The sequence below is a fragment of the Salvelinus alpinus genome, chromosome 28 (genome assembly GCF_045679555.1).
Source record: "Salvelinus alpinus chromosome 28, SLU_Salpinus.1, whole genome shotgun sequence".
Classification (NCBI taxonomy): Eukaryota; Metazoa; Chordata; class Actinopteri; order Salmoniformes; family Salmonidae; genus Salvelinus; species Salvelinus alpinus.
The window spans coordinates 13,846,319-13,870,133 of NC_092113.1; the positions used below are offsets into that span (position 1 = coordinate 13,846,319).

At 43.0% G+C, this 23,815-nt stretch overlaps 2 protein-coding genes across 2 annotated transcripts in view; one reads left to right on the forward strand and one right to left on the reverse strand.

Annotated features, from left to right (window-relative positions):
• Positions 1 to 11,530, forward strand: part of LOC139557231 (pleckstrin homology domain-containing family N member 1-like) — a 29,545-nt gene extending 18,015 nt beyond the window's left edge. The window contains exons 8-16 of the mRNA XM_071371759.1: positions 903 to 983; positions 1,721 to 1,796; positions 3,988 to 4,133; positions 4,235 to 4,606; positions 7,182 to 7,418; positions 8,090 to 8,263; positions 8,829 to 9,053; positions 9,633 to 9,693; positions 10,577 to 11,530. Coding sequence (XP_071227860.1) covers positions 903 to 983; positions 1,721 to 1,796; positions 3,988 to 4,133; positions 4,235 to 4,606; positions 7,182 to 7,418; positions 8,090 to 8,263; positions 8,829 to 9,053; positions 9,633 to 9,693; positions 10,577 to 10,764 — 1,560 coding nt within the window. The 3' untranslated portion in view covers positions 10,765 to 11,530. The remainder of the gene's footprint in view (positions 1 to 902; positions 984 to 1,720; positions 1,797 to 3,987; positions 4,134 to 4,234; positions 4,607 to 7,181; positions 7,419 to 8,089; positions 8,264 to 8,828; positions 9,054 to 9,632; positions 9,694 to 10,576) is intronic.
• Positions 11,531 to 12,126: 596 nt separating this feature from the next.
• On the reverse strand, positions 12,127 to 22,561 carry perm1a (PPARGC1 and ESRR induced regulator, muscle 1a). The gene is made up of 3 exons (XM_071371760.1): positions 18,473 to 22,561; positions 17,078 to 17,194; positions 12,127 to 13,567 (listed from the first exon to the last, which is right to left on the reverse strand). The coding sequence occupies exons 1-3, from the start codon at positions 22,530 to 22,532 to the stop codon at positions 13,461 to 13,463; spliced, it is 4,284 nt and encodes a 1,427-aa protein (XP_071227861.1). The 5' UTR covers positions 22,533 to 22,561; the 3' UTR covers positions 12,127 to 13,460.
• Positions 22,562 to 23,815: the final 1,254 nt, after the last annotated feature.

Genomic DNA, 23,815 nt, shown 5'->3' on the forward strand with positions numbered 1-23,815 from the left:
TAGATAATAAACAGTGAGTAGCAGTAGCGTAAAAAAAAAGTGTGTGGGGTCAATGCAAATAGTCTGGGTGGCCATTTGATTAACTGATCAGCAGTCTTATGGCTTGGGGGTAGAAACTGTTAAGAAGCCTTTTGGACCTAGACTTGACGCTCTGGTACCGCTTGCCATGTGGTAGCAGAGAGAAGACCTGACGCCGCCTGGTACAGAGGTCCTGGATGTCATCAAGCTTGGCCCCAGTGATGTACTGGGTCATATGCACTACCCTCCGTAGAGCCTTGCGGTCGGAGGCCGAGCAGTTGCCCTATCAGGCGGTGATACAACCAGTCAGGATGCTCTCGATAGTGCAGCTGTAGAACACCTGACAGGTGTGGCATATCAATAAGCTGATGATTATCAAGCTGATTAAACAGCATGATTATTACACATTACACAGAGAAGTATTTCTGTCTGTAATAAAGCCCTTTTGTGGGGAAAAACTCATTCTGATTGGCTGGGCCTGGCTCCCCAGTGGCTGGGCCTGGCTTCCAAGTGAGTGGGCATATGCCCTTCAAGGCCCACCCATGGCTGCACCCCTGCCCAGTCATGTAAAATCCATAGATTAGGGCCTAATGAATTTATTTCAATTGACTGATTTCCTTATATGAACTGTAAGTCAGTCAAATATTTGAAATTGTTGCATGTTGTGTTTCTATTTTTGTTCAGTAGATTTCAATGTCAGTACCTTCTATATTTGACACAGAAAGCCCAGTAGAACTATTAACTGATTGCATCTGATGTGAAAACACACGGCACTTCAATTAGTTAATCTTACACTGAGCGCAAGATACATTGACAGGATATAGACATTTTAATGAATTAGCTAATGCAGTGAGAGTTGATTGTTTCTATTGTGTCCAATACAGGAGCAGAGTGACAGACTACTGGTGATGTACCCAGCCACTCTGATCATCCTATCAGAAGAGAGCCACGGACTTTACTACAAGGTACCTTTAAATCGTCCCATTGAACCATACAGATGTAGGATCTTAATTTGAGCCATTTTTCTACAGCAGGAAAATAATCCTGCCACAATTGGAAATGTGAATTATTATGTGGATTATAATTAATGGACGTTTTTTGTAGGGTTTGATATATTTTTCGTTAGGGCAAATCAAGTCTGACGTTTTAAATGGAAATGACAAACTAGAAGCCTTTTAAAACCTCAAATACACTACAAGTTTTCACTTCCTGCTGTGCAGAAATATTCTCAGCAACAAAAGAGTGATACAATTAAGATAATACATCTGTAGATGTAGACTCTTAGCTAGCCTGGTCTCAGATCTGTTTGTGCTATCAAGTCAAATCCTTGTCATGCCAAAAAGTGGCAAGGAATTGGCATGATAGCACAAACAGACTGGCATTCAGGCTAACTCTTATGTACATTATGTACTATACATAATGTACTCACCGCAAGAGCTTATATACAGTAAGTGACTCATATCCTTGATTATGCTCGAGGACCTTATTTGTCATGTTTGCAGTGCCTTCCCTCTGATCTGTCTTTGAATCAGAAGTGTGTGAAATGGTATGTATAACGGTGTGTGTGTGTGTGTGTTTGTGTGTGTGTGTGTGTGTGTGTGTGTGTGTGTGTGTGTGTGTGTGTGTGTGTGTGTGTGTGTGTGTGTGTGTGTGTGTGTGTGTGTGTGTGTGTGTGTGTGTGTGTGTGTGTATATGATTGCAGGGGAAACTTCCACTTAACATGGTCACTGTGACCACACCCTGCCAGGACGTCAAGCCCAACACCTTCATGATTGAAGGTAAATTGACCACTATCTCACACTTATTGTGCAAGCCTTCCCTCAAATACAACATATGTACAGTGGGGAGAACAAGTATTTGATACACTGCCGATTTTGCAGGTTTTCCTACTTACAAAGCATGTAGAGGTCTGTAATTTTTATCATAGGTACACTTCAACTATGAGAGACGGAATCTAAAACAAAAATCCAGAAAATCACATTGTATGATTTTTAAGTAATTAATTTGCATTTTATTGCATGACATAAGTATTTGATACATCAGAAAAGCAAAACTTAATATTTGGTACAGAAACCTTTGTTTGCAATTACAGAGATCATACGTTTCCTGTAGTTCTTGACTAGGTTTGCACACACTGCAGCAGGGATTTTGGCCCACTCCTCCCTACAGATCTTCTCCAGATCCTTCAGGTTTCGGGGCTGTCGCTGGGCAATACGGACTTTCAGCTCCCTCCAAAGATTTTCTATTGGGTTCAGGTCTGGAGACTGGCTAGGCCACTCCAGGACCTTGAGATGCTTCTTACGGAGCCACTCCTTAGTTGCCATGGCTGTGTGCTTCGTGTCGTTGTCATGCTGGAAGACCCAGCCACGACCCATCTTCAATGCTCTTACTGAGGGAAGGAGGTTGTTGGCCAAGATCTCGCGATACATGGCCCCATCCATCCTCCCCTCAATACGGTGCAGTCGTCCTGTCTCCTTTGCAGAAAAGCATCCCCAAAGAATGATGTTTCCACCTCCATGCTTCACGGTTGGGATGGTGTTCTTGGGGTTGTACTCATACTTCTTCTTCCTCCAAACACGGCGAGTGGAGTTAGACCAAAAAGCTCTATTTTTGTCTCATCAGACCACATGACCTTCTCCCATTCCTCCTCTGGATCATCCAGATGGTCATTGGCAAACTTCAGACAGGCCTGGACATGCACTGGCTTAAGCAGGGGGACCTTGCGTGCGCTGCAGGATTTTAATCCATGACGGCGTAGTGTGTTACTAATGGTTTTCTTTGAGACTGTGGTCCCAGCTCTCTTCAGGTCATTGACCAGGTCCTGCCGTGTAGTTCTGGGCTGATCCCTCACCTTCCTCATGATCATTGATGCCCCACGAGGTGAAATCTTGCATGGAGCCCCAGACCGAGGGTGATTGACCGTCATCTTGAACTTCTTCCATTTTCTAATAATTGCGCCAACAGTTGTTTCCTTCTCACCAAGCTGCTTGCCTATTGTCCTGTAGCCCATCCCAGCCTTGTGCAGGTCTACAATTTTATCCCTGATGTCCTTACGCAGCTCTCTGGTCTTGGCCATTGTGGAGAGGTTGGAATCTGTTTGATTGTGTGTGGACAGGTGTCTTTTATACAGGTAACGAGTTCAAACAGGTGCAGTTAATACAGGTAATGAGTGGAGAACAGGAGGGCTTCTTAAAGAAAAACTAACAGGTCTGTGAGAGCCGGAATTCTTACTGGTTGGTAGGTGATCAAATACTTATGTCATGCAATAAAATGCAAATTAATTATTTAAAAATCATACAATGTGATTTTCTGGATTTTTGTTTTAGATTCCGTCTCTCACAGTTGAAGTGTACCTATGATAAAAATTACAGACCTCTACATGCTTTGTAAGTAGGAAAACCTGCAAAATCGGCAGTGTATCAAATACTTGTTCTCCCCACTGTATATGACACAGGTCTGTTATGACGTATAGATTTGAATGAAGACGGGTGTTTTGTTGACATTTCCAAATGTCAACAAAACAAGAAACGCTTTTATGCGCAAATATTGATATAATGACTATCATATCGAAGTAAACTTGGAGTCACACGATGACATGCTGTGTGGTCCTCCTACTACGAAAGGCATGCAGTTTATTAGGCTACATATGAAATAATAATGATGAATTTATCAGGGTGGTGAAAGTGCAAGGTGATGAGCTTGATGCTCCTTTCTAATTAATATCGAGGGACTTATTCTGGTGACATGATCATCGTCTTCTGTTTGACAAATACAAATAATCTCGCTCTTTTGTCCATAATAATCTCATCATGTAGGCTATATGTGCGCTCTAGCCAATGTCGCGCTGTTAGCTAGAGCCACATGTCAATACCAGATTGGGCACACTTGTTATATCTCAAAAGACACTGAACATTGCCTCATGCACATTCAATGAGTGACCTTACCCATTGTTTTGCCCTGCTGTCACAGGCAAGATGATAAACCCTATTGTGGTGTCCTGTTTGGATAAGAGGGAGTTCTATGACTGGATCCAGCACTTCAAAGCCTTCGATGTCCCTGTGGTCAGCCCCCCATCCCCCGTTTATGACATAATCTACACCCCCACAGCGAAACAGGTGAGACATTAGATTAGAACAACAAGGCCCTTCCGAGTTTTAACTGTGTCCATTCCATTGTTGTCAGTTCTTAACATGTTGTGTTGTATTTTTCACACTAGGCTCCAGAGGTTGATAGGTGGAGTTGGAACAGCCGGAGCCAGAGCCGGAGTGAGTCTCTGAGGCTGGGGCAGTCCGCTGGGAGTGAGTCTCTGAGGCTGGGGCAGTCCGCTGGGAGTGAGTCTCTGAGGCTGGGGCAGTCCGCTGGGAGTGAGTCTCTGAGGCTGGGGCAGTCCGCTGGGAGTGAGTCTCTGAGGCTGGGGCAGTCCGCTGGGAGTGAGTCTCTGAGGTTGGGGCAGTCCGCTGGGAGTAAGTCTCTGAGGCTGGGGAAGTCCCACAGTGCACAGGGGTCTGGTTCCGGGTCCCACCACCTCCAGTTCCCACCTAGACATGCGGACAACCCTCTGTCCCCAGGGTACACAGAACCCCTATGTGTAAGTTTGCACTTGAATACTTTCTACCAGGCTTAGATCAAATACATATGTCAAACACATTCAAATGACAAAATAAGCTAAATTAAGCACATGTCAAAGTATTTGAAATGTTTTTGAGCCAGTTCTGCTTTCTACAAAGAAATTAGGGGGAAATGGAATGTGTGCTACTTCCATGTGAACTAGGCCACTCAAAGCGAATTTATTTACCTTTACACTACAATGTTGGGTGTTGTACTCTGCCCTGTGGTGGTAATTTTTATGTAGCCGGTATATATAGTATCTGATATCCATACCATTAAAGCGCTGGAGTTGAGCTCAGCATTGTCCAAATGTGAATTATTAACAGAGGTTTAGACTGTGCCTCTCCTGGTACAACCCAAGCCAATGCTGAAGTCCTTAAACCTCTCAAAGACGAGATGATTTGTTGTGTTTTCCTCCTCTGAAATAACACCATTAAGATAACTTTGACCATGAGAAATGAGGGGCCCTTACACGCTGCCTCAGCAATCAATAGGTTACCTGATAACGGAGAGTGGACAGACCCCTCAAATTGAGTTGAGACACTAAAAACAATTACAGTCAAACATACAGGAGTCATCTATAATACATTGCATCATCTATGCACATATATGCATAAACAAAAAACAAAGTACAGTCGATAAAAGGACAATTAGGTACTTATAAAGAAATGTCTCCATTGGAGGACAAGGTGGCAGGCTTTGACGCAGGCATTTACATTATTGTTACCTGATAAGATTTCACATAATTAATTATTTTCATTTAGACTGTTAACATTTTCATTTTGGCTGGAGAGCTGAAGAAAAATATAATTCCTAATGTTGTTGTATAACACAGTAAAGCAAGGCATGAGCTTTAGTTTCAATGTAACCATCATTACAAAAACTACATACATGTTTATCTACAACCTGTTCTCAGAGAATTTCTTATTATTCTGTATGTGAATCTGATACACTCCATTTAGTATGATATGTTTCGTATGTTATGTATTCATTTGTGGATGTCCATCACCCATTTCGTATGATATGTTACGAATTACAAATCATATAATATTTTACTAATTTGAGAAAACATACAATACGTTATGAATTTGCTAAATGTATGATATGTTACGAATTCTAGCTAGGTAGCTAGATGGCTAACGTTAGCTAGATGGCTAACGTTAGCTAGTTGGCTAACATTAGCTAGGCTAGGGATTAGGGTTAGGGTTAAGGTTAAGGTTAGGGTTAAGTTTAGGAGTTATGTTAAAAGGTTTAGGGAAAGAGTTAGCTAAAATGGTTGTGGTTAGAGGAAGGGTTAGCTAACATGCTAAGTAGTTGCAAAGTAGCTCAAATGTAGTAAGTACTTGAAATGTTGCTAATTAGTTAAAATGCTAACGTTTTCCATGATGGAATTCGAACTCGAATTCGAATTCGAACTCGCAACCTTTAGGTTGCTAGACATTCGCTAACATGCTAAGTAGTTGCAAAGTAGCTAAAAAGTAGTAAGTACTTGAAAAGTTGCTAATTAGCTAAAATGCTAAAGTTGTTCGTGATGAGATTTGAAACCTTTGGGTTGCTAGACATTCACGTTATACTCCCACCCATCCACCCGGACCAACGACCCTACTTTAGTTTTGCCTTAAGTAACCATCTGTCCTATGTAACCATGCCAAACTTAACATATCATACCAATTTGGGTTTCCAGGAGTTACATTTACTATGTTACGTCAAGTCTATTAGACCAGGCTGTTATCTAGGGGAGTGTTTTTGTATCTACCAGTCTCAATAGAGAGAGGGGCCACTCCACATCTACATTTTGCAAAAGAGCTTCGATTTTGCTTGGTTAAAACTCTCCGTATATAGGGTTCAGTCCCAAAAGTGCGTTTAAAAAGGCAGTAGTTGCGCAGTTTGTTACTTTCACGTTTATTTATCAGTTGGTACCACTTTAGTTCATTGCTCTCTAAAAGTGCTGATTCAAAAGCATTACGGTCATTTCTAGAATACACTCCATCTGTATCAGTGAGCTGAGTCATATGTATGGACTGTGTGTGTGTGTGTGTGTGTGTGTGTGTGTGTGTGTGTGTGTGTGTGTGTGTGTGTGTGTGTGTGTGTGTGTGTGTGTGTGTGTGTGTGTGTGTGTGTGTGTGTGTGTGTGTGTGTGTGTGTGTGTGTGTGTGTGTGTGTGTGTGTGTGGCCTACTCCAAGCTACTGAACTGCACCTCCACAGTACCAATTAAGATGATTGAAACCTTCAACTTTCCTTGCTTAGATTTTGGCAACAGATAACATAAGCTAGACGTATTCATATAAAGCAGGAATCCAACCTAAGTTTTCAGGGCGGATAGGAACAAAAGCATCATATCAGGTTTGCCAGATTCCAAGTTTCTTTGAATAGCACACTTTGGTACGGTTTCCCAGATCTCTATTAAGCCTACTCCTTGACTCAAAAGTTTGCTCAATGGAAAAAGTATTGAAGATTGAGTAGTAGTATCAGTGTTCATTCGCATCACCCTAGCTTGTTGCAATGTCACCGAGCATACTTGACCTTTGCCCTCTGTCTTTGTGTGTCCTTACAGTACATCTCCAGTCGGCCCTCCTCCACTGAGACGGCTCGGCTGGGCAGCCACAGTAACAGCGTTTCGTCCCACGCTGCCAGGTCCGAGCGTGACCCCCGACCTTTGTCACAGCGCTGCTCCTACCTCCCCCATGAGGGGCCGGTGGTGCTGTCCCCCGTGTACAACACCCCCTACTCAGGCCTGCACCGTGACCCCGCCAGCACCCCGCAACGCCTGGAGAAAGCCACCCTCGTCAAGGTACTAACTTCAGCCTGGCGGCTAACTTGATTATCTTTGTATTTGGCATTTTAGTCATTTAGCAGACCCTCTTATCCAGAGCAATTTACAAAAGCAATTAGGATTAAGTGCCTTGCTCAAGGGCACATGGGCAGATTTTTCACCTAGTCGGTACATCATGGGTACTAGAACTAAAATAGACTAGTACCACAAAGCAACAGGTCTGTGAGTTAAAGAAGTATATGGTAGTACCTCTTCAGCTTAATTCAGACAATGTGGCTTCAGGGAGATATTACATCATAAGTGCTGGACATGAAACAACTTACCGTAACCTTCCGCTGTCAGGGGGTTCAAATTTAAGAGACTGAAGACAGATTAGTGTAGCAGGCTAGTGGCATACACTCCCCACACACATACAGATGTGACGCTAGTAGACTACACCCCTACTACCTCACCCCTTTTCCTTTCGCCCCTCTGTAGAGCATGTGTGAGATTAGACCCATCTCTCCGCTTGGTAACCCTACCCCAAATCCCAGCGCTAAGTGCGGATTAAATTATTAGCTTCTGCTAGCCTAGGAGCGTGAGAGAGCGAGAAAAGATAATGGCCATTCACCCACTGTGCTGCAAGGAACAGCTGACTGACTGAGGCTTGGAAGAATAATGATAACCCCTGGAAATCCTTGTGTGATTAGTCCAACAGCTGGAGCACCCCTCAGACGTCCCCGAAGTACGCATCGCTCTCCACCCCCCAGCGACACTCAGACATGTGCGCCCCCCGGCAGCCCCTGTCGCCCCTGTACGATGAGCCCTGCACCCCTGACACCTACACCCAGGAGGAGGAGAGCTGGCACAGGCAGCAGCCAACGGTAAGCCGACCCCGATACTGAATCCATGTGTCTCAGTTTACACCACAACCGCACTCCCCACCAACTCTCACACACATACTGTACACGCACATATCACATATGCACACATGAACTGTACAACAAAAGTACACACATACACACAATCAGGTACATGTGCATATAGACGCAGGCACATGCATGCACGCATACAGGAAACGTTTGACCAGGGGGTGACTGATGCAGGCAATGGACAGAGTCTAAGAGCTGCATGCTGCTGATGACTAATTGATTTTTTCTGATGCATAATGATGTGGACTGCTGAGAGATGAAATTCCTTGTCACTAGCAACGTCCTGTCCGTATGCATGACCTGTATTTTAGAGAAATATGATTTAATCGATTGAATTGAAGTTTTCTGGCTAGGTTTGTCTAGATTTTAGACACCATATTGACACATGGGGGTGCTTAAGGTTCTCGTCAGTGGCTTTATATACAAGACTGTCATTGGACAGGCACTTAAATTCCAATTACTACGACTACAAATTTGACCTGCTGGCTTTTTAACGCTTGCACCCTCTGATTCTCAGCAACAATGTTGGCGAGGACCACCACAGAAGCAGCAGGACCCTCATCTCCTACCCTCCTCCTTCCAGCTGCGCACCCCTCCCCTGGGCAAGCGTTGCAGGAGGAGCCTGGTGCTCTGCCAAGGCCAGGGGCTGGAGATGGAGGGCCCTCAGGGGCCAGCAGACCAGAGAACTGAAGCTGTCCCCAGACTAAGGCTGCTGCCTGCACCCAAAGCAGTGCAAGAGGAGGTGGGAAACGGACACTCAATGGCTCATATTCACATAGCATGAATGGTGATCCTTTATCAGAACTCAGTGCTTTATTGTTATGGGTCAATACGTCTTACAGATGTAGGATCTTAATTTGATCACTCTTTTGTTGCTGAGAAATGCAAACTTGTAGTGTATTCAAGGTTTAAAAAGGCTTCTGAAATTTGTCATTTCCACTTTAAAATGTCAGACTTGATTTGCCCTAACGAAAAATATATAAAATCCTACAAAACATGTCCAGTAATTAAACCAACATAATAATTCACATGTTTTCCTGCTGTAGTAAACTGGCTCAAATTAAGCGCTTGAGCCGACATCTGCAGCCTTTACCTTGAATGCAGTCTCCGCAAACGCAGGAGCATTGCCTTTAAAAGGCGCATTGTCGACAGTGCTGTAAGACTTGAATCCTGGCCATAGTTAATGCATTATGGCTCAATCATATTTCTTTCGAATACTTTTGAATAATCTCCATTTGTACTCTATAATAATCATCTCTAAAGTACTATTTGTTGTTCTTGTACATGTGAAACAATTTTCTATCCTCTCATCTTTTGACAGAGGCTCTTCCCATCGATGGCTGCTATGAACACCCCACAGATGCTGTATGGTTACTCACCAGGTAAGAATGTCAAGCATGCTCATGTAAACCAACATGCTGCACATCATAATGCAACAACATTGGTTACCTTTAACCTACTACATACTTAGCATTTCTGTCATGCACACCATTTCAAACCTGTCTAATACATTGTCACGTCGTCATTCACACACTACAATCCCACTAAAAGCAAAGCCTGCCTTAGTTGGTAATCTACTTCAAAAACCTCAATGACACAGAGTTCTGTTCATAGGGGAGAAAAGGGCACATTTGCACATGCAGTATAGTATAATATACCATATAAAACATTGGAGTATTGGACTGGGTGTGTCACTGTCAACATGCAGTTTGAAAAAAAAGTGCAGGAAATGCGCAGATGTGCCAATGAAATGGAGCTTAGGCCAGCTTTAAATACCATGTGTTCAGGTGTCTCATGGGGGGAAAGCCCAGTGTAAGAGAACACTGTTCCAGACAGGGTTACTGCTAGCCATGACTGACAGCTCACAACTAGGCTAGGACCGCTCGCTCTCGCTCATATCTATGTCTCCTTTGATCTCATATAAAAACAGGATGGGATTTAAAGAGGTTATCTCGGTATCTCCAAATATAAACCCACTGTAAAATTGGCTATAACTCAGGGCATTATCAGGTGATCACTTCAAGTTATATGTCTTTGCACAATTCCGAGGACAAAACAGAGGACAAACCGTGGGTGCTGTTAGGTATGCAACAGGACGGGTTTTACAGTACAGCAACACTGTGTGTAGCTGTTCACACACACCATGAGAGAGTGACGGTATGCATTGGACCTGATCCAAAACAATCTGGGCCAGGTCTTGTATTCTTCTTCTTCTGCTCTTTGAAAACTAAAAGCCTGGGAAACGCGTCTCTCTCGCCTCCACAGATCACAACTCATACCTTGAACCATTCGAGCCAGATGACCAGGAAATGGACTATGACAACATTTGGGAGTACGACTGCAATACCGAGAGAATTCAACCCATGTCTGGAATTTTGCCACACCGGACGGGATTAGACATTGGGGCGAGAGGCCTTGGTGCCATGGCAAACAACCAGCAGAGATGGTTATAAAAACAAACAATGGGCCGGCACTCGTCTGGACCCAAGCTCACTACTGCATATCATGGTTGTGCCCCAAATGGCACCCTATTCCTGATATAGTGTGCTCTGTTTCAAGGTAGTTCACTATATAGGGAAGAGGGTGTGAATAAAGTATTTGTTAGATAGTCAAAAGAATGCTTTAAGTGGCCATAAGATAAGAGGAACTTCTTAGTATTAATGCTGCACTACTGTGTACTGTATGTAAATGCAGATAAACATGATTCAGCAAAAACACTTTCCCACACAACAGAGGTAGGAAACTGAGCCTACCTCTGTTAACGTAGCATTAATGAAAGTGCAAAATGTACATAGTTTCTATCCCTGAGCGCTTGAACATGTTTGTTTTTTTACTACTATCAATGCACTGCATTTGGCTTCATTTGAATTTTGAGAGTTTTTTTGTATTATTTATGGGCATTTTCTTTAACGCCGTCCTGTTTAAATGCTTTTATATTGTGTAAACTTTTTGATTCATATGTTATATCATTATTATATTTTTGCATCATAGACAACATGTCTTTGGTTGTAAGCTGTAAAAAGCATTCCAGCAAACTTAAAAATAGCAACACATCAGTATAATTTATTTAATGTTCTGAAATAACAAGGCAAACATTGATGGCTTGGATGGACTTCCTCCATTGTGTTACTGCTGCAAAATGTTGCTTGTCTTTGTGGCTTGTTTCTCATACTTTTAGGTGTTTATTTAAGTTTTTAATATAAACTAGTATTGATATTATTTGCATTATTATACTGTGATTATTTTGATGGATGTTTAGTAGTAATTATGACCTAAAACATACTAAGACATTATATAAGTAGGTAAAACTTTATTACACATTTCCTGCATAAGCATGAATAAACTATTTATAAATAGTGTACATCTATATATAGATGTATAAGCATTACAAGTAATTAGCATTTAACATATTATAATTTATAAAACATTTGTAACATTTATAAACATCAATATGCATTTATAATGGGTGGAGGTCATTATGACGTGTTACCTGACAGTTCATCTCTCCTGGACAAACCATGTAAACATAAATAGTACTGACCGATTATGCTAGACTTTAGCTCTCAGTTAACCGAGATTACCGGACAGTAGAGTCCTACTGTACAACAGACAAGCTCCTTTGAATTAATAGAAGCTGATAAATCAGATAGTATAGGTAAGATTAACTTCCAATCTAATATCAAACGTACTGAGAGGAATGCAGTACAGTCATTTTAAGAAATGTGTATTATTCAGTCAAAACAAACACATTTTACGAGTCAGTCAACTGTTTTTTATTTTGAAAAAAATATAGAATTTTGGTCAAATGAGCACATGCCAGTAGACTGGTGTTATTTCACCCAGGATCAGAATCTGTGATGCTCCTCTCGTTCTCTCTCATGGCCCAACCTCGCTCTCTGCTGGTGTAAGACAGTCATCTCTACAATTGTATTGGAACCCCACGTCAATGGAGTGCCTGTCTGATGCAAATGGCCCAGTAGGAGTTAAATGTGTTATGTGTGTTGTTTGGGATTGCAATTTTTAAGAGCAAAAAACTACTTTATAGTGGTTTATAATCTGGCAGTATTGATAGTATTGTGGAGGTAGTTAATACAAGGTACTATAGCGCCCTCTAGTGTATAAAATCTGACAGAACACAGGAAACCGCTCTCAACTCTGAAATGCCATATATTTGAAACGTAATACATCCACAGTTCACAGAACAAACCATACAATGACAGAAAGTCATCTGATAGAGGCCATCAAATAAATTAGCCTTAATTATGTATAAACAAAAAAACAATGGCACATATTTGTAGTCCCCTAAATAAATCTGGATACTGGCTCAGCACTCTAACTGCTAGGCTACCTGTCACCCCATATAGTTAATACACCTTTGTTTTGTACTGGGGTATGAGATGATTTCACATAGTAAAATACTTTGAAGTTGATTGAATAATCAAACACAGCTATATTTTTATATCCATTCTGTACCTTTACTTTCTAATATTTGTCATTCAATTCCAAAACATACACACTATATTCATGTCCTCATCCTAACACATTGATAGTGTATATCTCTTAGAGCACTTTCCACTGGCATCTTATGTCTCTTCTCTACATTTTGGTACCTTCATTATAAAATATAAATATATCTGTCTCTTTTCGTACACTCATAAATATCATACATCTCTTACCCAAGGATGTTGTCATTTAAACCCTTGTTATAGGTTATATTTATCCAAATTACATTAACGGACCTCAAACACATTCTTAAAAAATGGCATACAGGAATATTATCATACACACTATCTTGACCATTTCAGTGGATTGGACATGTTTTTTTATTGCTAACTTGATGTTCATAACTTATAGTGCAAACATTTCAGGCACTGTAAAACATAGCTTTTTCCCTCAATTAAAAGAGGACACCACAGAGGACACCACAGATTTCACATGCAGTCAAAGGATGGTCCATGCTATCCGGTATCCTTGGGTCGTCCCTACCCCATTGAAGTTGAAATGTAAAATGGTTAAGGGGTTAGGGTAGGGACGTCCCAATGAACCCTGATAGGACTGAACGTCAAAGCACCCAAGATGAATTCAGTTTCCATGGGAGAAAGGGGTAAAGTTAGGAAGGACGTAGCTGTGCATGGTGACTGTCCCTGTATCAGATGGAGGGTGTTTGACGTAACGGCTTCTCTTCAGATGCCTCTTCCCTGCCTCTTCTCCGTAGGTATCGGATGGCAGACAGCGCACTTATGTTGGCCAGGAGAACTGTGCAATGTTCCGTGGGAAAAAAATATCACATGAGCCAGTACCATGAATGCATCATTCTTGACTAAACAACTAATTACATTTTCTTATTATTGAATTGAATGTTTGAGACATATTGCATAATAATGTAAACATATAATAACTCATAAGAACAAATAGATTGCTCACTTAAATATTTTAATACTAGACTAGAATATAACAATATTCTTCAAAATATAACATAACATCTGGGTCAGATGGTTTAGACCCTTTCTTCTTTAAGGTTGCTGACCCTATCATTGCCAAGCCTCCAACCTTTTTAACCTGTCTCTCCTTTCTGGGGAGGTTCCCATTGCTTGGAAGGCAGCCACGGTTCGTCCTTTATATAAAGGGGGAGATCAAGCTGATCCTAACTGTTATAGGCCTATTCCTATGTTGCCCTGTTTATCAAAAGTGTAGAAAATACTTGTCAATAATCAACTGACTGGCTTTCTTGATGTCTATAGTATTGACTCTGGTATGCAATCTGGTTTCCGCTCCAGTTATGGATGTGTCACTGCAGCCTTAAAAGTCCTCAATGATGTCACCATTGCACTTGATTCTAAGTAATGTTGTGCTGCTATTTTTATTGACTTGGCCAAAGCTTTTGATACGGTAGACCATTCCATTCTTGTGGGCCGGCTAAGGAGTGTTGATGTCTCTGTGGGGTCTTCGGCCTGGTTTGCTAACTACCTCTCTCAAAGAGTGCAGTGTATAAAGTCATAAAATCTGCTGACTCAGCCACTGCCTGTCACCAAGGGAGTACCCCAAGGCTCGATCCTAGTCCCAACGCTCTTCTCAATTTACATCAACAACATAGCTCGACATAGCTCAAGCTCATCCATTTATATGCAGATGATACAGTCTTATACTCAGCTGGCCTCTCCCCGGATTTTGTGTTACATGCTCTACAACAAAGCTTTCTTAGAGTCCAACAAGCTTTCTCTGTCCTTAACCTTGTTTTGAACACCTCCAAAACAAAGGTCATGTGGTTTGGTAAGAAGAATGCCCCTCTCCCCACCTGTGTGATTACTACCTCTGAGGGATTAGAGCTTGAGGTAGTTACCTCATACAAGTACTTGGGAGTATGGCTAGACGTTACACTGTCCTTCTCTCAGCACATATAAAAACTGCAGGCTAAAGTTAAATGTAGACTTGGTTTCCTCTATCGTAATAGCTCCTCTTTCACCACAGCTGCCAAACTAACCCTGATTCAGATGACCATCCTACCCATGCTAGATTGACAGGTAAAGTTGCTCTCTGCCATCAGATTTGCCACCAATGCTCCTTATAGGACACATCACTGCACTCTATACTCCTCTGTAAACTAGTCATCTCTGTATACCCGTCACAAGACCCACTGGTTTGTTGCTTATTTATTAAACCCTCTTAGACCTCACTCCCCCTATCTGAGATATCTACTGCAGCCCTTATCCTCCACATACAACCCCCGTTCTGCTAGTCACATTCTGTTAAACTTCTTCGGGATCGGTGTCCCTTTCACGGGACGGTTGAGCAAACGTAGGCTAATGCGATTAGCATGAGGTTGTAAGTAACAAGAACATTTTCCAGGACATAGACCGATCTTATATTGTCAAAAAGCTTAAATTCTTGTTAATCTAACTGCACTATCCAATTTACAGTAGCTATTACAGTGAAAGAATACCATGCTATTGTTTGAGGAGAGTGCACAATTTTGAACATGAAAAGTTATGTGAAAAAAAATAACACAAGAAAATTACATAACAATAACGAGGCTATATACAGGGGGTACCAGTACCGAGTCAATGTGAGGTGGTACAGGTTAGTTGAGGTAATTTGTAGTGACTATGTGTCTATGCATAGATAATAAACAGCGAGTAGCAGCAGTGTAAAAACAAAGATGGAAGGGTGGTCAATGTAAATTGTCTGGGTGGCCATTTGATTAATTGTTCCACAATCGTATGGCTTAGGGGTAGAAGCTGTTAAGGAGCCTTTTGGTCCTAGACCTGGCGCTCCGGTACCGCTTGCCGTGCAGTGCCAGAGCAAAAATCAAGCCATGAGGTCGAAGGAATTGTCCGTAGAGCTCCGAGACGAGATTGTGTCGAGGCACAGATCTGGGGAAGGGTACCAAAAACTTTCTGCAGCATTGAAGGTCCCCAAGAACACAGCAGCCTCCATCATTCTTGAATGGAAGAAGTTTGGAACCACCAAGACTCTTCCTAGAGCTTCCCGCCCGGCCAAACTGAGCAATCAGGGGAGAAGGGCCTTGGTCAGCGAGATGACCAATAACCCAATGGTCACTCTGAAAGAGCTCCAGAGTTCCTTTGTGGAGATGGGAGAACCTTCCAGAAGGACAACCATCTCTGCAGCACTCCACCAATCAGGCCTTTATGGTAGAGAGGCCAGATGGAAGCCACTACTTAGTAAAAGGCAATTGACAGCCCACATGGAGTTTGCCAAAAGGCACCTAAAACTCTCAGACCATGAGAAACAAGATTCTCTGGTCTGATGAAACCAATATTGAACTCTTTGGCCTGAATGCTAAGCGTCACGTCTGGAGGAAACCTGGCACCATCCCTACGGTGAAGCATGCTGATGGCAGCATCATGCTGTGGGGATGTTTTTCAGCGGCAGGGACTGGGAGACTTCAACAAGTCTCCCAGTCCCTCCCGGGTGGCGCAGTGGTCTAGGGCACTGCATCGCAGTGTCTCTGGGTTCGCGCCCAGGCTGGGCTGGGTTCGCGCCCAGGCTCTGTCGCAGCCGGCCGCAACCGGGAGATCCGTGGGGCGACGCACAATTGGCATAGCGTCGTCCGGGTTAGGGAGGGTTTGGCCGGTAGGGATATCCTTGTCTCAGTATGTAAAAAAAAATTAAAATAAATAAATATGTAATAAAATGTATGCACTCTACTGTAAGTCGCTCTGGATAAGAGCGTCTGCTAAATGACTGAAATGTAAAAATGTAACAAAGTACTGGGTAAAGGGTCTGAATACTTATGTAAATGTGATATTTCAGTTTTAAATTTGTATTACATTTGCAAAAATAAAAAATAAACTGTTTTTGCTTCTTCATGATGGGGCATTGTGTGTAGATTGAAAAAAACGATTTAATAAAATTAAGAATAAGGCTGTAACGTAACAAAATGTGGAAAAAGTCAAGGGGTCTGAAAACTTTGCTTGTTTCCAACAGTTTCTATCAATTGCAAAGACATCTGAAGTCATCGGCGGTCACAGAAAGACCGATAAACATCTTGATTTTGTGTTTAGCTGAGATCTTCTATGTATAAAGCAACACAGCAGGGCAAAAAAAGCATCTAACGAAGCACATAGCTGTTTTATGAGTGGTCTGAGTAAATCATTAAATAATGAGCATTTTCAAGTGTAACTTTAGTAACAATGGTTTTGGGAAACATCTCGGAGATTTAACCATGCTCAGACAAAGGTTCTAACGATGGACTTAGCCTTAAGATGCTATTGGGAAACCAGGCCAAGGTCTATAGAATGTACATACCAGCCTTCCAGGCATCTCCAGCTTGTGGGTTAGCGGACTTCAACACCCAGGAGGCAAATGCGATGCAGACTAAACACATGTCTGACTGTCTGAGAGGTACAAGGGAGGCATCTAATCCTAGAAAGGACACAGTATGTGGCTGTTTAAATAGTCAAACAAAATGTATCACATTCAAGATTGAACATTCTCTACTGTTCTACTCTTTTCACATTATTGTGCCAACGCAAACCGTACTGTGCTGGCTTGGATATTTTCTTTTCACACCGTCCTCTCCAGCACGTTTCCAGCAACTATAGTGGATGCGTAATGAGGCCAGCACAGTAGAAGTTGGCTTGGCTCAGTAGATTGAAAGAAATATTTGACTTATATAAGTATAATAGAATACATGGCAAATACCTATGCAATGGTAAAGATGACACACAGGTGAAACTGTTGGTCTGAGAGTACTTTGGAGTACTTTGTGTGCTCTTTGGCTACAAAACAAAAATATAAGATCAGTGGGGATGTGGCATTGATCAGCTGTCTTGTGAGTACAATTGTCCCCATGGAGCACAGAGGACATGGGCTTACTGTGATAATGCATGTTCACGCAGGGAATATGTCCAGGAGGAGATCAGTGCAATTATCATTGGTCTCAAATCCCATACCTGCAGCAGACAGACTAGGCCTCATTACATTAGGCAGGACATTTCCTGTTCTTTCACACTGTGCCCTGATCAGGTTCCAGCCATAGCGGTACCTGGACTAATTCCAAACAATCTAAAATGCACCCAGGTATTTCTGTGCACCTTAAAGGGATGTTCTACTAAAGAAAAAGGTCCACTTTGGCTGTTGTTGACTCCCAGACAGTTTTTGGATATGTGTTTTGCTAACTTCCCTTTAAGGAAAATCTATGGGTGAATCATTGTTGATCACCATGTTAAACACATTGTGCTATGTGTGTATATTGTGCTATTGTGTATATGTATGGCCAAGGTCACTGTTCCGTCTTTGAGCTGCTTACTGGATAGAATGGTGCTCCTTCGGCCACCATTGTGGGCCTATTTATACTTACCATTTGACGGCAAACATGTGAATAACGCTTGGCACTAGGCAACTTGAGAGGACACGGACAGTGATTGAAGAAGAGTTATCACATGCAACCATTCCTCTGCCACTTGGCTTAGCACTACTACGTGCGTCTAGTCAATGTTCATTGACAGCTGGAGTGAGGGAGCACGTTAAGAAAAAAAACATAATTTTACAACCAGTATACAACTTGGCCATGATGTCAAGAAATGTATCAGTTTTCGCAGCTAGGTTAGATACATAAAAAAAAGTAAAATACTTGAAGACTCCAAGTGCTGAATGTGCATAATAACGTGCATGCGATAATAATAGAGAAAATGGCCTTACTGGGATTAGAAACAGCCATCTGCAGATCCGGATATCTCCTCTTCTGTTCGGCCAGCTGTCTGAAGATCCTGCCCTCTAGGTTGTACAGCAGTTGATCAGGAAAAGGCTTGTCTTGGATGCCCAGCGTGTGGAAGGGTCTAATGCTTCTGCGGAATGAACTCTTGATCTCATCCACAGGAACCATAGACCAGGAGTCAGATCTCTGACTTTGGCTGGTGGAGCCAGTGAGGCGGACCTTCCGTAGGGAGAAAGAGTTTTTCCAGAAGAAGTTCTCACTTAGACCCTCGTCTGTGAAAAAGTCCTCATATATGTCCGGAGCCACTATTACACCTTGGGTCTCTTTTGGCTTATGGTTAAACCGCGTGATCACCCGGATCGGACTTCTGTCTTGGTTATCTTCCTCCTCCGAGTCTGCAGACGAGTCACTGGAAAATAAATGATCGTAGGCCTCCGGGAACTGAAGATTCTTGTTGGCCGAATGTCCGCAGGAAAATATGGGCAACAGCTCATCCTTGTTGTGGCTTGATGCCTCCCTGACAGGGTAGAAGAAGCTTCCTGCATCAAACTCGGAGTAGAAATGCTCATAATCAGGGACTGAATCACTGTTGACATAGTAGGTGGCCATGTTGTCTGTTTCCGATGGACTTGCCTCAGATTTATTTCCTCCAAAGACGTACTGGATGATCTCAGAGAAAGAGATCTGATTGCTTTCTGTCGACACATCCTCCGAAAACGATTCTGAAGGTAAAGAATTCATGCCACTGTGCTGCCTCACTAAATGTCCATCACTGCAGGACTCCATTTCTGGTTCTCCTTCCCCTGATATGACAGCTGGTAAGGGCCGACCTTTCAACACCTGGCAAAGTGGTTCAACTTCCAGAGCAAGTAGGTTCTGGACGCTGACGTTTTTGCAAATTTTTCTTAAGTACTGTGGGGCACTGCCTGAAAAGATTGGTCGGGGGATGTAACTTGCGGAACTTAGCATTGCAACATTTTCTGGGTATATACCAGCCCCAACGCTAACTGAGTCTGGCTCGCTTTCCCACAAGATACCAATAGAGTTGGATGATTCATCTCTTGTGATTGGATCAGTGCTTGGATTATCAGCATTTGGATTTTGTGAGAATTCTTTGTCAAAATCAGAAATGGTGGAAATGTTGCCACTGGAGCGATGAGGTTTGGAGTCGTCCAAGTGAGTGAAGTAGCCTGAGTCTGCGGCATCAGAGCTGTCGGCTGCCTCAGCCTCTGGTGGCTGGGGGAGAACACTGGACTGGTGGGCATTGCTGACCATACGTAGTCGCAAAATGTCATTAATGGTCAGCTTCTCCATCTCATTCCAAAAAGCGGAGATGGCGTACACAGGACGTGTTTCGTCAGGTGCTTTTTCAATCCCCTCACACTCTGCTGTTTTGGCTGTGCTAACAGTGTCTTCTGTTTTGACCTCTATATCAACTTTGAGTTCTGGTGTATCTTGAGACGTATCCTGACTGTCATTTTCAGACATTTCCCTCTCCCTCTCACTTGTTGCTTTGCCTACAGAAAGTTTTGCTTCTTGACCATTGCATCTGGTTTGAATATCAGGTGTATCAGAGCTTTCAAATAACGTTACTGGCAAGTCTATGTCAGCGTTACGTTTATCTGGCAGTGCTATCATATATGTTTTGTTAGACTGAAACCCAACAATTTGGTTACCTTCCATTTTTAAATCAGGGGAATTAGAAAGTGAAATATTTGATTGAGTTAATGGAACATTCTCTGGAGTACACGAATCAGGGTCTTTTTCAGTGACATAACTTATATAAGTATTATTTATTTCATCTGCCTGATTAGAGTTCATAGCACTCTTTGGAATAACAGAGTAACAAGATACAGTTAAAAGAGGTATTGCTAATACAGGCCTCTCAGTAGTTGCATCCAGAATAATAGTCGACTTAACTGTCTGGTTTCCAAATGTTCTTTGACTGATTACATCATCTGATTTTGAACAGCAGGGCTCATTAAAACTATTTATTTTGCCAGTAGTGTTAGTGCTGACCACTTCTGATGGTATACTCTTATCAAGAGTTGGGATGAGTACATTTTTAAATTCTTGGTGCATCTTGAGGACTATGTTTTCATGAGCAGGCAGCTGCAATGTGTTTGAAATAATAACACCACTGCTGCCTTTAGAGACGAGTAAGGTGTTCTTTCTGAGTGCAGTGTTATGTTCTGTTGATTGTGGCGTATTGAGAATCTCAGATGAGGCGTCCCTGTTTTGAGTCTTTCCATTCACTTCTTGCAGTTGCAGAGGCCCAGACTCGCTTTGATATTTTGCGATGTTATCTGGGCCAAACGTTGCTTCCTCTGTGACTGGAGATGACTCACTAGAAGCACAGGTGGACATCGAGACTGGCAATCCAGGACATTCTTTAAATTCTGTTGATGGCTGTAATTGTAATGCGCTGCTTGGCTGTAAATTTGCTGCCACATTACCATCATAATTAGGTGTTGACAAACCGCTGTCAACAGCTCGACCTGGTGGGGATCTTGATCTATCAGTGCATTCACTGTTTACAGGCAAGCTAGATTTGCCTTGTTTGCAGTTAGCCTCCATACCAAGAGGCTCAGCTTTTACTGGCCTCAACTCATTCTTCTCAGTTAGCGTTTGACTTTGACGGTCTCTTAGAAGGGGAGTTGGTAAATTGAGGCTCACTTCGTCATGCTCCACTGCAGTTGGCCCAGGTGTCACATTGTTTCTGGTTCTCCCTTGGAATATTTCTGAGTGTGTGGGTGGACACTGAGAACTCTGAGTTTGGTGAGCTGAAGATTTGATATGCTCACAGCCGGCCTCATTCATGTAAACTGCAGTGTAATCTCTTGATAGTCTTACATGAGCATCCATTTCTATTCCCTGTGCACCTCTCTCCTCCTCAGAGTCACTATGGTTGGCAAAGAACTGCCTCTTGTACCCTTGGCCAGCGTCCACAATACTGACAGTTTTTTTTCTCCTTCTCTTCTTTTTAATGGTGAATGATGGAGACTGATCTGGGCTCCTTACGCTCTGCTGTTCTGGGTCTTTCTTTGGTGATGTGACAGCAAGGTATTTGCCTTCTGTTGATTTATTGTGTGGCATCACTTCAAGGTTTGTAGATGAATCCCTATCAGGGTTAAGGCATGAATCAGAGGTTTTCTTAAGAGGTGGTTTATCTAACATGATATCCCCATTACTCTCATCACCCACACTTTTGCATACAGCTAACTCTGAGTTCAGCACTTTCCCAGAGGCAGGTGTCTTTAATGAGTCGGCTGTCATTTCCAATATTGCTTTGAGTAAGTCAGAGGATTGACCCTCCCTTTTCTGCCTCCCTGCTTCATTTGCTGGCAGCAACAACCAATCCCCCTCTCTGATGGCCAACTCTACATTGGGATTGGTGGATTTGTCTGTCTTGCCCTCAGAGGCATAATTGACTGGGAGCTCAGGGGCCATCTTGGAGTCAGGCCTATCTGTTGTGTTGGCATTGTCTGGCTCTGTGGTTTCCATGCCAGTTGCTGCCTCACTGCTGGCAGACAGGGAGTTCAACTCTGGGTTGTTTATTGGCAAAGCGTCGTCATTGGCTCGTGGCCCATCACCACACACCTCCCCCTGCGCCACCTTGCTGCTTTTCCCCACTGTTGCTTGGCTGTGCTCAATAAACTGTTCAGCCTCCGGGAGACTTTTAAGCCTCTCAAAGAACCTATTGATAGACTCCAGGTGCACATCCTCATCCTCGCTGCACGACAGGACATTCTCCAAGCTACCGACACCGTACTTGTTGAGGTAATGCTCCACGGGAGAACCCTCGGAATCCCGGGGGCCGTCCATGGGGCAGACAGCCTCCCAAGCATCTGACTTGAGGTCAGCTCGCAGACCCTTGTCTAAGAAAGTGGACCTTCCCGCATCATCAACGTCACTCAAGCTGTAGTCACTGATGCTAGAGTCCAATCCAGCCAGCGCGGGGGGGTGGAGGTCACAGTCCTCGCACTCCTGGAAGGAGTCCCAGTCACCCTCGGAGACGTGCACACTGTGTTCATAGTCATCCATTGGTAGGAAGGGTTACAAAACAGTTTCAGCACTACCTGTGAAATAAATCAACATAGTGCTTTAAATGTCACTGCAAACATGGTGCGACACCTCAGAAGATAAAGATACTCGTGTCTCAAACTAGAAAGTGGGATTCTTAACAATGCTACTGCAACAAATGACAGATAACGTCAACTCTTGAAAATCTTTGTTTGCCATCAGTTTAGGCCACATGATGTCTCAACCAAGTATTGGCTACGTTTGCCAAGTGCATTGCGAAAACTTGTTTGAGGAGAGCAACGAAGACCTGCCTTGCAAAAAGCCTTCATAGATAATGTCTGCTAATGCATGATGGTATGCTTTGTGTGGCCTATGAGCCCCCACTTGATGAGCAATTCCTTGTGTCTAGGTGGGTAAATTTAATCATTAACTAAAGTAAAAAAAATAGTTGTCATGAAATTCATGTATGTCACAGATTCACTAACTCCAACATTACTTGAAATGACCTTAACATTGAAATTACCTTAACTATTAAAGGACTCCCCCACACATCTGTATCAGAAAGTGTATTGTCCATGTGTGCGGCCATAAGGTCCTACCTGTTAAGCCTCCTGCTGCTGTGCCACTCCTATATAGAGTGTTATGCTCCGGAGTCCCAGCAGTGGCATGCTGTTTCTCTATGTGTCCTCTGGTCGGTCGTCCATATGTTGTGAGAGTGCAATGTGTCAGGCCCTATGATTCGTTATAAATAGAGCGGTGCTTCAGTGCCTCTTATCACGTAATACACGCAATGCTCCAGGCTGGCGCTCGCCATCATTCCCAACAGAGGTATAACGTTTCAGCACCGTAAATAGACGCCACACTCACAAAGTGATCACAAGATCTTGAATGTCTACGTGATATTCATGTAGTTTACCCACTTTGTCACACCTTCTTCATGCCAGTTAGACAGCAAGTGGTCTTTCGTATAAGTTGATATTTTTGGGGTTCCTTGATTCCTTGTAGTAGTGAATTAGACAGATTCATTCTAACATCGGTTGTATGGAACAGCCAGGGCATAACACAACTGTACCCGGTGTTTCTGCAGTAAAGTCTTGCGAGGCAGCTAATGCTCCTGACAATGGCCACACTCCCACGGAAGAGGGTCATTTGTGGCAGTCAGTCAGCTGATACATCGCTGGTATGATGTCACTGGGTGACAGGGGATCTGAATCTTCCCCTTAGACACACTGGACACTGTGGATAGTCAGAGTGAATGCCAGAAAAGGTTGGAGTGCTGGAGCGGCCATGGGAAAAAATGGATG

Coding starts and splice junctions, on each gene's coding strand:
- perm1a (XM_071371760.1), bottom strand. CDS start 22,532: ATGGATGACTATGAACACAGTGTGCACGTCTCCGAGGGTGACTGGGAC. Junction 17,195..18,472: donor GATGGCTGTTTCTAATCCCA/GTAAGGCCATTT, acceptor TGTCCTTTCTAG/GATTAGATGCCTCCCTTGTA. Junction 13,568..17,077: donor TGGAGATGCCTGGAAGGCTG/GTATGTACATTC, acceptor AACATTGCACAG/TTCTCCTGGCCAACATAAGT.